General features: G+C 40.8%; 2 protein-coding genes across 3 annotated transcripts; one reads left to right on the top strand and one right to left on the bottom strand.

Moving 5' to 3' along the window:
* Positions 1 to 1,625: 1,625 nt before the first annotated feature.
* On the top strand, positions 1,626 to 4,479 carry LOC141801130 (NADH dehydrogenase [ubiquinone] flavoprotein 1, mitochondrial-like). The gene is made up of 10 exons (XM_074684064.1): positions 1,626 to 1,810; positions 2,175 to 2,257; positions 2,346 to 2,516; positions 2,612 to 2,795; positions 2,871 to 3,060; positions 3,178 to 3,390; positions 3,485 to 3,651; positions 3,747 to 3,828; positions 4,076 to 4,221; positions 4,309 to 4,479. Exons 1-10 carry the CDS (start codon positions 1,727 to 1,729, stop codon positions 4,402 to 4,404), a joined length of 1,416 nt encoding a protein of 471 aa, XP_074540165.1. The 5' UTR covers positions 1,626 to 1,726; the 3' UTR covers positions 4,405 to 4,479.
* Positions 4,480 to 4,834: 355 nt separating this feature from the next.
* Positions 4,835 to 11,480, bottom strand: khdc4 (KH domain containing 4, pre-mRNA splicing factor). 2 transcript variants are annotated; one of them, XM_074684294.1, is made up of 14 exons: positions 11,297 to 11,478; positions 10,737 to 10,926; positions 9,929 to 10,057; positions 9,763 to 9,842; positions 9,625 to 9,677; positions 9,348 to 9,526; positions 8,977 to 9,188; positions 8,773 to 8,833; positions 8,496 to 8,556; positions 8,085 to 8,368; positions 7,856 to 7,999; positions 6,696 to 6,805; positions 6,491 to 6,576; positions 4,835 to 5,591 (listed from the first exon to the last, which is right to left on the bottom strand). In XM_074684294.1, the coding sequence occupies exons 1-14, from the start codon at positions 11,323 to 11,325 to the stop codon at positions 5,359 to 5,361; spliced, it is 1,851 nt and encodes a 616-aa protein (XP_074540395.1). In that variant the 5' UTR covers positions 11,326 to 11,478; the 3' UTR covers positions 4,835 to 5,358. The 2 variants fall into 2 exon arrangements, 1 of the variants encoding a protein (XP_074540395.1); XR_012599382.1 differs by having other exon boundaries at positions 5,529 to 5,591; positions 6,696 to 6,777; positions 11,297 to 11,480.
* Between the last annotated feature and the right edge of the window lie 1,329 nt (positions 11,481 to 12,809).

Here is a 12,809-nt window from a genome sequence, read left to right as displayed (position 1 = left end):
AAAACAACTGCATGCTGTCGTTGCAGGCACCTGGTTTAAAACTTGATTTTAAAATAGTATTTATATCCATGTGGTCAAAATTCAGTTTAAAATATATCAGTCTTAATTTTGCAGTTTCAAAAAAAGCTCCTGAGTTTGGAAAAGAAGAGTGTTGGGTAAACATGTACTTGCTAGGGACTAAGAAGTTTAAAAAATAAATTAAAAGGCAGATTGTGCCCTCTGGTGGACAAACTAAGAAATGGAAACACTTTTAACATCTTTAGCAACTCTGATTAATTTTTACTGTTAATGTGCTGTTACTGCTGGGGGTGAGAAAAAATATGAACATGGCATAATATCATCATCCTGATTTATGTTGATCAGTTTTCATTTTCAGAATATACACCACCGATACAATTTCCCTTGCAATTTCCTTACAATGTCACTACTCCTTGATCCCTTGTAGAGTTTACATTAATCATGCATTTTATTTTATTTTTTTTAAGGAATTTTGAAATATTTAGTTAATCGGGTATTGCGATGTGCCAATATGTGAATTTCTCCTAATGTTTAATTTACAACAGAATCACTTCTCATTATATTATTGAATTGTAGGCATTGTATTGTGTATCGTTGTGAGTTACCCTGCTATTGCCACCCCAACAAAATGATAGATTCACTGTGAGAAATATCGAGCCAGTAATTCTTAACCAAAGCGTAATAAACTTGTGTTGTAAAACTTTATAATCAAACACTTAAAAAAAAAAAAAAATATATATATATATATATATATATATATATATATATATATATATATATATATATATATATATATATACGTGTGTGTGTGTGTGTGTACACCAACCTGAACAGCCTTTTCATGGGTCTACAAAGTAGGACACAAATATATTGAAAAGCTGCCTTAAAATGGTATTTACGTGGTTGTGCTTTAAGGGGAAGAAACTTGCCACCCTCACTATCATTTATTAAAGTTAACATTTAAAAAACCAAGGCCTGAGTGGCAAGAAATGGTCTATTTTTTGACAGAAGTCGTGGGCTAAATTTGACAAAGATTTTTTTTCTTTTTTTAAATCACCAACAATATGCAACTGCTAATGCTAGAGCGTGTTACTTCTATTCCACCAATACTTTAATTTGGTTTGCATGTTTTGGTTGCTAACAAATTTTGGGAAAGTAAAGAGATAGGTAATTTCTTGATTTCGAAATATCTACTTTTTGTAACTTGAAATTTAAAAGAACTTTTATATTCTGGGATAAAAAATTAGTCCGGAAGTTATGTGGCTTCCGTGGGTAGTCAGTGAACAGAGCTTTTCATTTAAATTTGCAAAGGCAACGTTATCGGCGTGTAGTTTGTTCTTGCCAAGAAAATACAACTACATCCCTGTTTTCAATGAACAATGTACCTCGTTATTAAGTAGTTTCAATCCCTACAGGGCCCGTGACCCATGTAAATTTACAGTCTGACAGTGGTCATGTGGGAAAGGTACAGTACCTGTTTCATACCGCTCTCGAAACTGAGGCAGGATCTGACGTAGTTCGTTAATCTCCTTAGTTTAATTAGGCTGAAGCCGCAGGTCCACACTTCACCCCCAGATACTTGCTCTGCTACGGTATCAGAAATCGATGTTTGGTAGACTTAAAAGTCAGCCAGGGCCACGTGAGAGGCATCTTTGAGTTTTGGAGAAGCTAGCAGTTTGTCAGTTGACTGTGGACAGGCTCGTGCACGATGCTGCGGCGGTGGGAGTTGTGGGGAGCTGTGATGCGTCAGGTCACTCCGCGTCTGACCTACAGCACCGCGGCGCAGCCACAGGTAGGCCTACTTTTACTACCGTGTACCGTGTTTAGCTTATACCGTTATAATAAATAACATTGATACGTAACTTCATAGGTACGTCATAACCTAATTAATAACGAAACAAAATACTTTCATACAATTATGAATGTGTTGCGGCAAGAACACATTATCAACCGAAAGTAAATGGTTTGCTTGTAAAATAAAAATACACACTCATTTATGTAAAATACAGTAAAACAATTTTATATTTCATGGACTTGCACACAAATCCAATTTTTTTTTTTTTTTTAAATCAAAAAAGCTGCTAAAACATTTTCATTCCTGACATTCATCTTTACCTCTGTTTTTTTTTTCTTTTTTTTTAATCTCTTTAATTCAGACAAAGCCAAAAAAGACCAAGTTTGGCCCTCTGAGCGACCAAGACCGCATATTCACAAACTTATATGGCCGGCATGACTGGAGGTAAAAAGACAGAAAGCAAAGCTGGTCTGCCAAATCATCAAGCACTTAGATCAAAAGTAAGCAGAAATCTCTCTGACTCTTTCACCAGACTCAAGGGAGCACTCAAACGAGGGGACTGGTATAAGACCAAGGAGATCATATTGAAGGGATCAGATTGGATCCTAAATGAGGTGAAGATTTCAGGGCTTCGAGGCAGAGGAGGGGCAGGCTTCCCCACAGGCATGAAGTGGAGCTTCATGAACAAACCAAGTGATGGAAGGTTGGAGCAAAACAGAGTAGAAACACTCAAGGTGAGCACCACTGTCCACACCATTAACAGCTCCTTCTATCACTGTATTTCCTTTTTCATCCAAGGCCCAAGTACCTGGTGGTGAATGCTGATGAGGGCGAGCCTGGGACATGTAAGGACCGCGAGATAATGCGTCATGACCCCCATAAGCTAGTAGAAGGCTGCCTGGTTGCTGGGAGAGCCATGGGTGCACGTGCTGCTTACATCTATATCAGAGGAGAGTTTTACAACGAGTCATCCAATCTTCAGGTATAAAAAGCTCACATATATAATTTGACTACCTACCCTGGATGTTGTTATTGATTCGTTCTGCTCTTCAAACAGGTAGCTATAAACGAGGCATACAAGGCCAAGCTGATCGGGAAGAATGCCTGTGGTTCTGGGTACGACTTTGATGTTTTCGTGATGCGAGGAGCTGGAGCTTACATTTGTGGGGAGGAAACAGCCCTCATCGAGTCTCTCGAAGGCAAACAAGGAAAGCCCAGACTCAAACCGCCTTTCCCTGCAGATATAGGTGACATAAAAGCCCCTGTATCATCTTTACCAGGGTTTATTTTATCTTGGTGACTTGAAATTAGTATTTTTTGCAATTCTGAGTGGTAATTCACTGCTGCTTTTTATGGCCCTCAAGGGGTGTTTGGATGCCCCACAACAGTTTCCAACGTGGAGACAGTTGCTGTGGCACCTGCGATCTGTCGTCGAGGCGGGGCTTGGTTTGCCAGCTTTGGGAGAGAAAGGAACTCCGGGACAAAGCTGTTCAACATCTCTGGTCATGTGAACACACCATGCACTGTAGAGGAGGAGATGTCTGTTCCTCTGAGGGAACTAATAGAGAGACATGCAGGTGTGTGTGTGTTTACAGTCTGACTCTGTGTTGGTGTTAGTTCAGTTGATTAAATGTAGATGGCTTCCTCTCTCCTCTTATGTGATTGGTGCAGGCGGAGTGAGGGGTGGCTGGGACAATCTACTGGGAGTGATCCCAGGAGGGTCCTCCACTCCCATCATCCCTCGCCATGTGTGTGACGATGTTCTGATGGATTTTGATGACCTGGTCCGAGCAGAAACTGCATTGGGAACTGCTGCGATCATAGTTATGGATAAATCGGTAAATCTGAATACTGTACAAAATAAAAGTGCAGTACAGCACAGATTCAGCAAAAAACTAAAAAAGAGGAGCTGTGAACTTTTTGTCTTTTTCAGACTGATGTGATAAGAGCCATCGCACGTCTGGTTGAGTTCTACAAACATGAGAGCTGTGGACAGTGCACCCCCTGCAGAGAGGGTGAGGAACTACACAATGCTTTTAACATTGAAACAAAAAGGTCAACTTATTTATAACCCTGTGACTCCCTTAACAAATGTCGCTTTGTATCAGCAAAAGATTGTCCTACCAAGGATAAGAAAGTTGATTATTTAAACTGAAAGATGTCAAAAAATGGCTTTTATGTTACAATAATACTCTCAAACTAAATTAATCTCAGTGACCTTCTGCCATTGTTTTATTGTACCTGCTCTATCCTCTGCTTCAGGGGTTGACTGGATGGATAAAATGATGTGGAGGTTTGTTCGAGGGGAAGCAGCCGTTTCAGAGATCGACATGATTTGGGAACTCAGCAAGCAGATTGAGGGACACACTATTTGTGCTCTAGGGGATGGAGCTGCCTGGCCTGTGCAGGTGACAAAACCTCACTTTGGATATTTGTACAATGTCAACAAGGGCTCATTTGTACATAACCAAGCAATTTCTGCTTTTCTCCTGCAGGGATTGATCCGTCACTTCAGGCCAGTCATGGAGAGCCGCATTGCTCAGTATAACCAGAAAAACCCACCAAGAGAGCCAGAGATTGAGATGATATGAAACAATACAGATATTACTCTGAGAATTCCCCCCAAGCTTCATCATCCTATCATTTTAAGAGGCTTTATGTAAATTATTTTGACACATAGTTTTAAAAAGTGAAAACTAATTGTTCTATTAAATGAAATGCATATGATACTTCTTAGACTTTGAAAACCTTTCCGAGTTTAAACTGAACATATTTGTAAAAAGTTCATTGGAAAAATGTTTCCAATAGCATTAAGGAAGTCAAAACTTTTCTATAAATGGCAGTACCATAAATAAATCCAATTGATTATCTTTATCTAGTCCTTATTTGAGCAAACGGAAAAGTTAAAGGATAATTGGCAAACAGAAACTTGATGTGTGATGTATAACTTTCCACATGTAGCAGAAAAGCCTTTAATAAGGAAAAAACATGTAACACAGATATACAAGCCCAAACACAGCAATAAATTAAGTTTATTTATTTCATAAAAGCATGAAATAAGTTCCATATGTTTACTACATGTAAGTCTATATCATCTGTACAAAAGACCCAAATACAAAAGGATGGTGCCACAGGTTTTGATGGGGTGGGGTTGACAAACTCGGACTTGGAACAAAATTAAAAATTGTGATGTTTGACATCATGGCCTTGTGATTTAGTTTTCTACAAAGACACTATATTTAAACCCTTAAATGGGCATGAGCTTTTGATACTTCTAAATAAAACCAGAGGCAGAATTTTGCTCTCAAAACATCCACAAATAGTTTGGAGGACTAGTTCTGCAAATGTTCATCTCCAAACTATATGTGTGCCCAAAAATACAAAAAAAAACAGGGGTTCACCAAGTCATTAGTATGTCCATTAGAATCCAAGTTTCCAACCAAAGAGTCCTCTGTGAGATAACCGTAATGGGAAAGAAACAGGCTCAGTTATGGCGAACAGCTTGTAAGACTCTGCAGAGAGTGCTCAGAGTGATCTGTCATGTTTTAGGGTGCCATCCAGAAAGGCATAGATTGTTGCTGTGTTTGTGTTTTAGCACGAGGGGGTGGTGGAGGAGGGCAGCGATAGCCCTGTGTCCAGCCTGAGGAGGTGGAGGTAGGGGGAGCTGCCCCAGGGTTACCTTGCCCTGAGGCTTTGGAGGTTGAGTGGTCTTCCTCTTCATCAGATGAGTCACCTGTGTATGCCACCAAACCAGTTTTCAGTCTCTTCACAGCAGGCTCTGAAAGAAGAAGAGGGGAAACACAAGAAAGAGAGAAGGGGCACGTGGAAGGAGAGAAATATGGGGCAGAGGAACAAGAAGCAAAAAGAACAGCAGCAGAAACATCTCAAAAGACAGGTAAAAGATAATTATATCACACACATTTAGGGAGAAACAAATTGTTAATCGATTTAAATCAGAATGTTTCAAAAGATTGGAGGAGGGGGCAGCCAGTGAAGGCAGCCATTGGTTGGTGGGGAGCGACAGCATAGGGTCATCCGATCGAGCAGCGGGACAGCGTCAGAGGAAGAGTCGTGCCCCACCCCCAATCAGAATCCAGCATCACCCCCAGAGATACATGGAAGAGAAGAAAACACAGAGAAAAAGAGAAAAACACAAAACAGGAGAGATTCTCGTTAGTGAGGAAAGACAACAAATCATGGACAAGCCAGACTGATGATGTCATCAAAACACGATGACGGTAAAGTACTATGACTATGAAAACTTGGGGTCACTGCTCCACCTCTCTATCTGGAGATTTCTCGTCACAGCAGAAGAACCCTATAAGAACTGAAAGAAGTTTAAAAGAGGCTGAGGCTGAGTGAGAGCACGTGTAAAACTCTGACCGGCCACAGAAGTGAGGCTCCATTAATTAAAACCAGGAAAAAAATTAAAGCTTCTCCAGCAATCCCATGTGATAACATGTCTGCCTGGGATTAATGTTACACCTGTTTAGTAATCTCAGCTAAGAGCCCCGACATTAGACACAGTCTAGTGGTCCAGGAAAGGATTTAAATTTCGCTTGTCTACATAAAGGTAGAGAGCAGATCGAGGCTTATTGAAAGCGGCACAGTCCATGGGCAGGAACTGTGGATTTGGATTTGGACAGGGATTTGTCAACCCACAGGATAAGTCCTTACCCACAGGGCCTGGTGCCGCCCTTCTCTCCTCCATCTTGGGTCTCACTCCATTCACAGGCAATGTAGGTGGAGGCATTAACTGCCTACTATAAAAGTCAAAGGGAAATAGTGTCAGGTAAACAGGACCACCCAGCTGCACACTGTTCATTTTTCATCCAAAAAAAGGAATTTATGTCAATTAAATATAATAAATGAACTCTCGCACCTGTCCCTCTCAACCGGTGGGCCGGAGGAACTCTGTGGTGGGGGTCCTGTAGTCTCTGGTCTGCCCACTGGGAGGCCTGCACCTAAATTAGTCATATGAATGGGTCCATGCTATGAGCAGAAAAACACACAGGTGCGATTAGCAGACATTCTCTACTATACCCTGCCCTAACACTACTATCCAAGTAAATCACTTATAGCTTCGCTAACACTCAGTTTAAAATTATATAGCTGTGAAAACCTTACCACAGGTCTGATTAAACTATTTCCAAGTCACCATAAAAAAATTCTGAAGTTTATCAGTTGGGCTGCGGCTATTGAATATCTTAGTATTAGAGTTTTCTACAGAAAATCCCATTGATTAACTGAGCAGTTGGATAAAACAATTTTTTGTTCAGTTAAAGAGCAATTATTTATCAAATGAAAATTTATTTCAAACAGGTGGAAAAACAAGTGACTTTGGATGATATGATTTGAATTCAATGCAATCTGACGAGATATGAGCTCTGAGACTGCTGTGAGCAAGACGTCCGTCTGTGATGGTCTGTTACTGAGAGATTTTGGATAGGGGAGGGGCTCAGCACGCCCAGCTCATTGAGAAGCCGCTAGTGATGCAGATCAACGCATGCTTTCACGTCAGTCTCCAAAATACAGAAAAGAAACTATATTTGTCACTGGCCTCTGAAAAGTCACTAAATATAGTGTCTGTTCTATTTGCAATATCAAAAGTATTCCAGGCGAAACACCATTCTCTGATCTTTTAAAATTAAACAAGTCATCAAGGTGCAGGTAATTCCTCGATCATTTTTTTGTAATCAAGTTACTCGAATTATTCAAGGAATTGTTTCAGCCCTACTTATCAGTGTAAAAAAGCCTTCTTGTGAAATTCTATACAACAGAAAACTAAGTAAAACAGAGGTGAACAATAGCAACCAGCATCTTATTAACCTGTCTAGATAAAAAAGAGAAAAAAAAGAAAAATGGTACCAGATAAATCACAAACAATGCAGTAACAAAGTAGAAACAGGCAGAGCTAACTTAGGGTTGACAGATAAAACAATATGATAAAACTTGAGTACCAAGGGGTAACAAGTTGGATCAAAAAAGGCAGTGGTGAATATGCCAAGGCTCTTGGTTAAATATGGGAAAGTTTGAAAATACCTGGTATCCAAGTAGGCTGCTGTGCCTTTCATCTGGAACCTCCTCTGTGAAGCGTCTTTTCTGTGGCAGGTTGGCTTGGGGGGCAGGGGGCGGAGCTTTGGGCTGAGGCACCGCTGTTTGAGGAAAAGGTACAGGAGGAAGAGTCTGCAGCAAGGAGAAAAAACAGCTTTGTTGCTTCTTAAGCCTCATATACAAGGTTAAGACAACTCAAGTTGTTGTCATTTCATACCTGCGGCAAAGTTCCCGGAGCGGCAGCAGCTGGTGCAGGGACCAGAGCGGGAGCTGGGACTGGGTTGGGAGCAGGAGCAGGGGCAGGGGGAAGGGGGTACTGAGGAGGCACAGCCACAGGTGCTGTGGGAGGTACTGGAGGTGGAACGGTGTATGGTGGGGGGACAGGCTGTGGCTGTGGCTGTGGTGGTGGTACAGGCATGGGGTAGCTGGGCTGGAATCCAGCAGGGGGGTAGTAAGGAGGCTGTGGAAGCATCCCATTTACCACTGGATGCTGTGCAAAGCCTGAAGGAGAAGGAATAGTCTGATTTTAACAATAATGAAATAAGTCCTGACTGAGGCTACTGAAGCTGTGAACTGGAGAAAAGCAACAGTTTACTCCAAGTTTTGGTAATTATGGGCTGTACCGTACCTTGTTGTGAAGGAATCATTGAGCTCATTTGATTGAGAAACTGAGAATACTCTGCATGGACCTGGTGACAGACAATTGTATTGTTTAAGCTCATTTTCCTAGAGATAGCTGGTGATGATCATTCTTACAAGAAATCAGTCAGCTTGGAGGAACTGTTGTCAGCTCAACATCTGTTGTAGTTAAGCTACTAACAGAGTAATTTTTGTAGTTTGAATGGAAAAGCAAACAACTGGACAAAGTATGGTAATATTCTTTCACAATACAGGATATTACTCACCGTCTGTAGCAGGTTCTCACACAAAGTTTTTGCTGCTGCGAGCCCTTCTGGTTTAGGATGACTGGAGAGAGAAATGGTTATAAGTGGTTTTAGTCATACTACCACATAGCAAAATAGTCCAGCTTGTACCTACTATTGCACATGCAGCTATTGTCTTGGGACAGGTTCTTAATCTTTCTTCAGTCATAGCACACCCACACACACCTGATGTAGATGTACATGGGTTCAAAGGCTTCTCGTCCAGAAGCTGGCTCCAAACAGCCTGATCCTTTTCCTCTGAGGAAGACTTTAGCCCCCGTCTCAGCCTGGATGTGCTGCAGATACGAACAGCCAGGACCTTCAACCCGCTCTTTGACCACAAACCCAGGGACAGCATGCTCTAGACCAACAAAAACTTTATCCTGAACATAGTGCATCTGGGGGAAAAAACAACACAAGGTCATGTCACAACAACAAGCATTACCAACATATACTGCAATAATTAATGTGAATTAAACACATTAAGACAAAAGCACAATTAAAAGCAGGATAATTTTAGTTCACGAGATATAAAAGACAATAGAAAACTGTCCTACCCCAGACTGAAAGTGTGATTTGTGGTGGGTTATGGGAGGCAGTGAGGGAGGCACTGGGTTGTGCTGCTGGTAAACTGTTACTGAAGCTGCACTCGGGGTGAAGGTTGACGAAGATGATGAGGCAGTTGCAGCCTTCACCACACCATTGGTGATGATCTCTTTGATTCTATTAACTGCCCCTTAGAAGGGAAGGAAAGAAATGATCAGTCTGACTGCATCACATATAATAAAAATAAGCTTACATGAGTGCTGATAGTAAGTCTGTTCAAATACGAACTGTCTACAAGATCTCTTGTCTGTCCTTGGACGTGCAGATACAGAGGTCGATCCCTTCATGGAAGAAGCAGAAAGGTTGCATCACTACAGCAATACATTTCATGATCAGTAACAGAAAACGTGGTTTTAGACAACTCACCCTGGTAGTGCTTTGCCCTTCTCCTCTGCAGTCATATAACGACCCCTGGTTGAAACAGCAGCACCACTCACTTTGCTGATCTGCAGACAATAGGATGCTTAATACTCCACAAACCCATGCAACATCCATAAGTTCATGAGACCTGATTGCCCACATTACTACTGACCTCATCCTGTGTTTGCCCACGAGTCAAGAGGTTCCTACAGGTGATAGGGACGTCATTGATTTCAACCTCAGCTACGACCAGGTCATCTTTGGCCTTTGTTGGGGCTGGGGGCTTTGCAATACCAATAACCTGAGAGAGGAGAAGGATATAATTATTTACATCAGCATGATGTCCGTATTGATTTAGCATACATTTGTGTCATACGGGATTCAGTCACACACCAAGTTACCAAATTAACTCAAGTATTTTTCACAAAGATGAGATTTTAGACTTTATTTAATTGTATTTATTTCAGTAAACATTGAAGAAAATCTGATTCAACCGATTAAACAGCAAGATAGTGGGAAAAACCTGATTTTGTGAAAAAACATCTGCTCAAATGTACATTAACATGAGATATGCATCTATTACAATAATAATTTTACAATTAATGGCAAAATAATGATTAAACTTGGGTATATCTAACCCTAAGAGATACAGAGAAAAGTCTTAACTACCAGCATGACTCTCATGGTACATCCAAGTATGAAAAGGATTCATTCAATTGATACAGCAGGTCTGCTTTTCATTAAATCATTAAGCTGTCATAGAGCTTTAGCCAAATAAAATTCCCTTGCACTCGTACATGAATTTTGTACAGAATGTGTGTTTCCTTCTAGGCATATTCCCGTAATGCTACGGATGTTACAGTTTTGTTTTTCACTCTGTAAAGAGTCGTAAATGGCTCTTGTATGAAAAGTGCTTATAAACTAGACTTGCCTTACCAAGAGGTAATTCTAACATACAACATAACATAACCGGTCCTTACCTTGTCAGGTGGTCCCGGGATTCCTATCTGCGAAGGTTTCAGTTTTCCCTTTGCTACTAACATTGCATTGATCTTGGCGGCCACAGCAGCTGCAGCATCCAGAGCCCCAGTGGGTGCAGCCTCAGCCTCCCCCATCCCACCAGAGCCAGGACCAGGACCGGGCCCGGGCTGGTCCCATTTGCTGCGGCGTCTGTGAGGACAGGAAAATAAAATAACAGAAAACTGAGTAAACCTTTGGAATCATTTTAAAACGGTGCCATAAACTAGCACCAAAATAACCACTGCTGACTTGTCTCCGACACATTGTAAAGAGATTGAACGCGTGTTTTCAACAACCTGTGATCGTCTTTTCACACAAAAGCCATTGTAAGCCACCAGTATTCTTCTCAAATCTCATATACAACATGTTTCTGTCAGATAACCAGCTTGAGCCAGCGCTGCACGACAACAACCGCCATGATTACATAAACTGGCTAACTAGCTAGCCGGCTAGCTCAAAGGATACCGACGGGGGAATAAAACACTGAAACAAATAAAACAGCTCATTTTGACACGCTTACCCGCCGTTTTGAGTTCCACAATATGACATCAATATCCCGTCAAACGAAATTTGTGCTTTAGGAACGAATGTACGTGAAAACACTCAGTTAGCCGATCAGCCTCTCTTCCACTCTTCGGCTGCTAGCAACTGCTCAGACATGTCTCTGTGTTTCCGCCTCCGGTAACGTTGTTTTCAGAGGAATTAAACCACAAGAAGGCGCCACATACCAACACATATACAGTTTAAATATCCAAGTATGATGCTGCCACCGCACCTGTCGGGCCTTTTAACGTCTCCATTAGCGTGTTTCTTTCTTGGAGGCGTCAAAGTTTCTGCGGAGAGAAAAGCCTGCTACTTTAGCTTGATGAACAAACCTAGACATTCCTAAAGGTATGTGGCTATACTTTCTTTTTTCCCCTCTTTATTTACTATTGGCACTATTAGCATATAGAACATTAATTATGATTCTTTAAGTTTTTTAAAGAGTGTTTTTTGGCCATTTTGTGTCTCTGCGTACACATGTAAGCTAACATTTAGCTAAGTTCATCTTTAGTTTTGAATGCACAAAGCCCATATCTAAAACTCTAATTTTAAGGCATTTAAGGCATTACATTGGTTTATCATAAACAGAAATTAATGGAGGAACAATTTTGAAGGGTATCTGTGGTGTCTCTCAGCTTTTTTTGCGGAGTTCTTTGTAGTGTGATAATCCCATTAACATAGTTTTGATACAAGGAAAGCAAAATGCCCCCCCAATAAATAAATAAATAAATAAAATAAAATAAAATAAAACAAAATAAAATAATTAAATAAATAAATACATAAATAAAAATAATAATAAAATAAATACTGGGTTAATTTTAATAGGGCTAAAATATTCAGGGCTTCTGTAAAGGTGTTCAAAACGTTTGATCAATCAGCTGGGATGCTTAAAAAGCTGCACTTGTCACCCCAGTCTAAACTGATTAACTAAGTTTTACTAATCTTTCAATGACGTCATTGCCCCGCCTGACCCGTAAGACTTTTTGTCCAGTTATTAAAAACAATATTCATCATCTTGCACACACTCAGATCAGACCGCAGCATCATGTTTACAGGCCATTCAGCTATTCTGATGTCTTGGGTTATTTAGTCTCTCTGTCAGGTACAGGTGTTCAGTTACTGACCACCCAGGTGCTCAGAGACATGTCCAGGAGGTGCAGGTTACTGTGGAAGGTGAGAACGCTGTGGGGGCAACATGGATCAATAGATTGAACAACCACTTGCCCTAGCTGAATGTCTTTTGTTCTGTATTGAGAAGTGTTGAGAAGTGTCTGCAGAGCAGGCTTTCTTGAGTGTGATTAGAGTTGGTTGTGTCAGGTGTATTAAGGAACAGGTGACTTGGTTTGAAAAGCATGGTATTAGTTTTCAATCACAACACTGGTGTTGCTCATGCTCATCCATTACAGGATTAGATTAAATTCAGCCTTTTTAAAACACTTCAGCAGCAGGGTTGACGTTTTACATTACCAAACTAGTTGACTTTTTTCTTA

Source organism: Halichoeres trimaculatus, unplaced genomic scaffold (assembly GCF_033239565.1).
Source record: "Halichoeres trimaculatus isolate MK-OKI-2021-1 unplaced genomic scaffold, fHalTri1.1 fHalTri1_scaffold_12, whole genome shotgun sequence".
Taxonomy (NCBI): domain Eukaryota; kingdom Metazoa; phylum Chordata; class Actinopteri; order Labriformes; family Labridae; genus Halichoeres; species Halichoeres trimaculatus.
The sequence above is the reverse complement of the archived record's forward strand: the minus strand, read 5'-3'. Positions and strand labels throughout refer to the sequence as shown.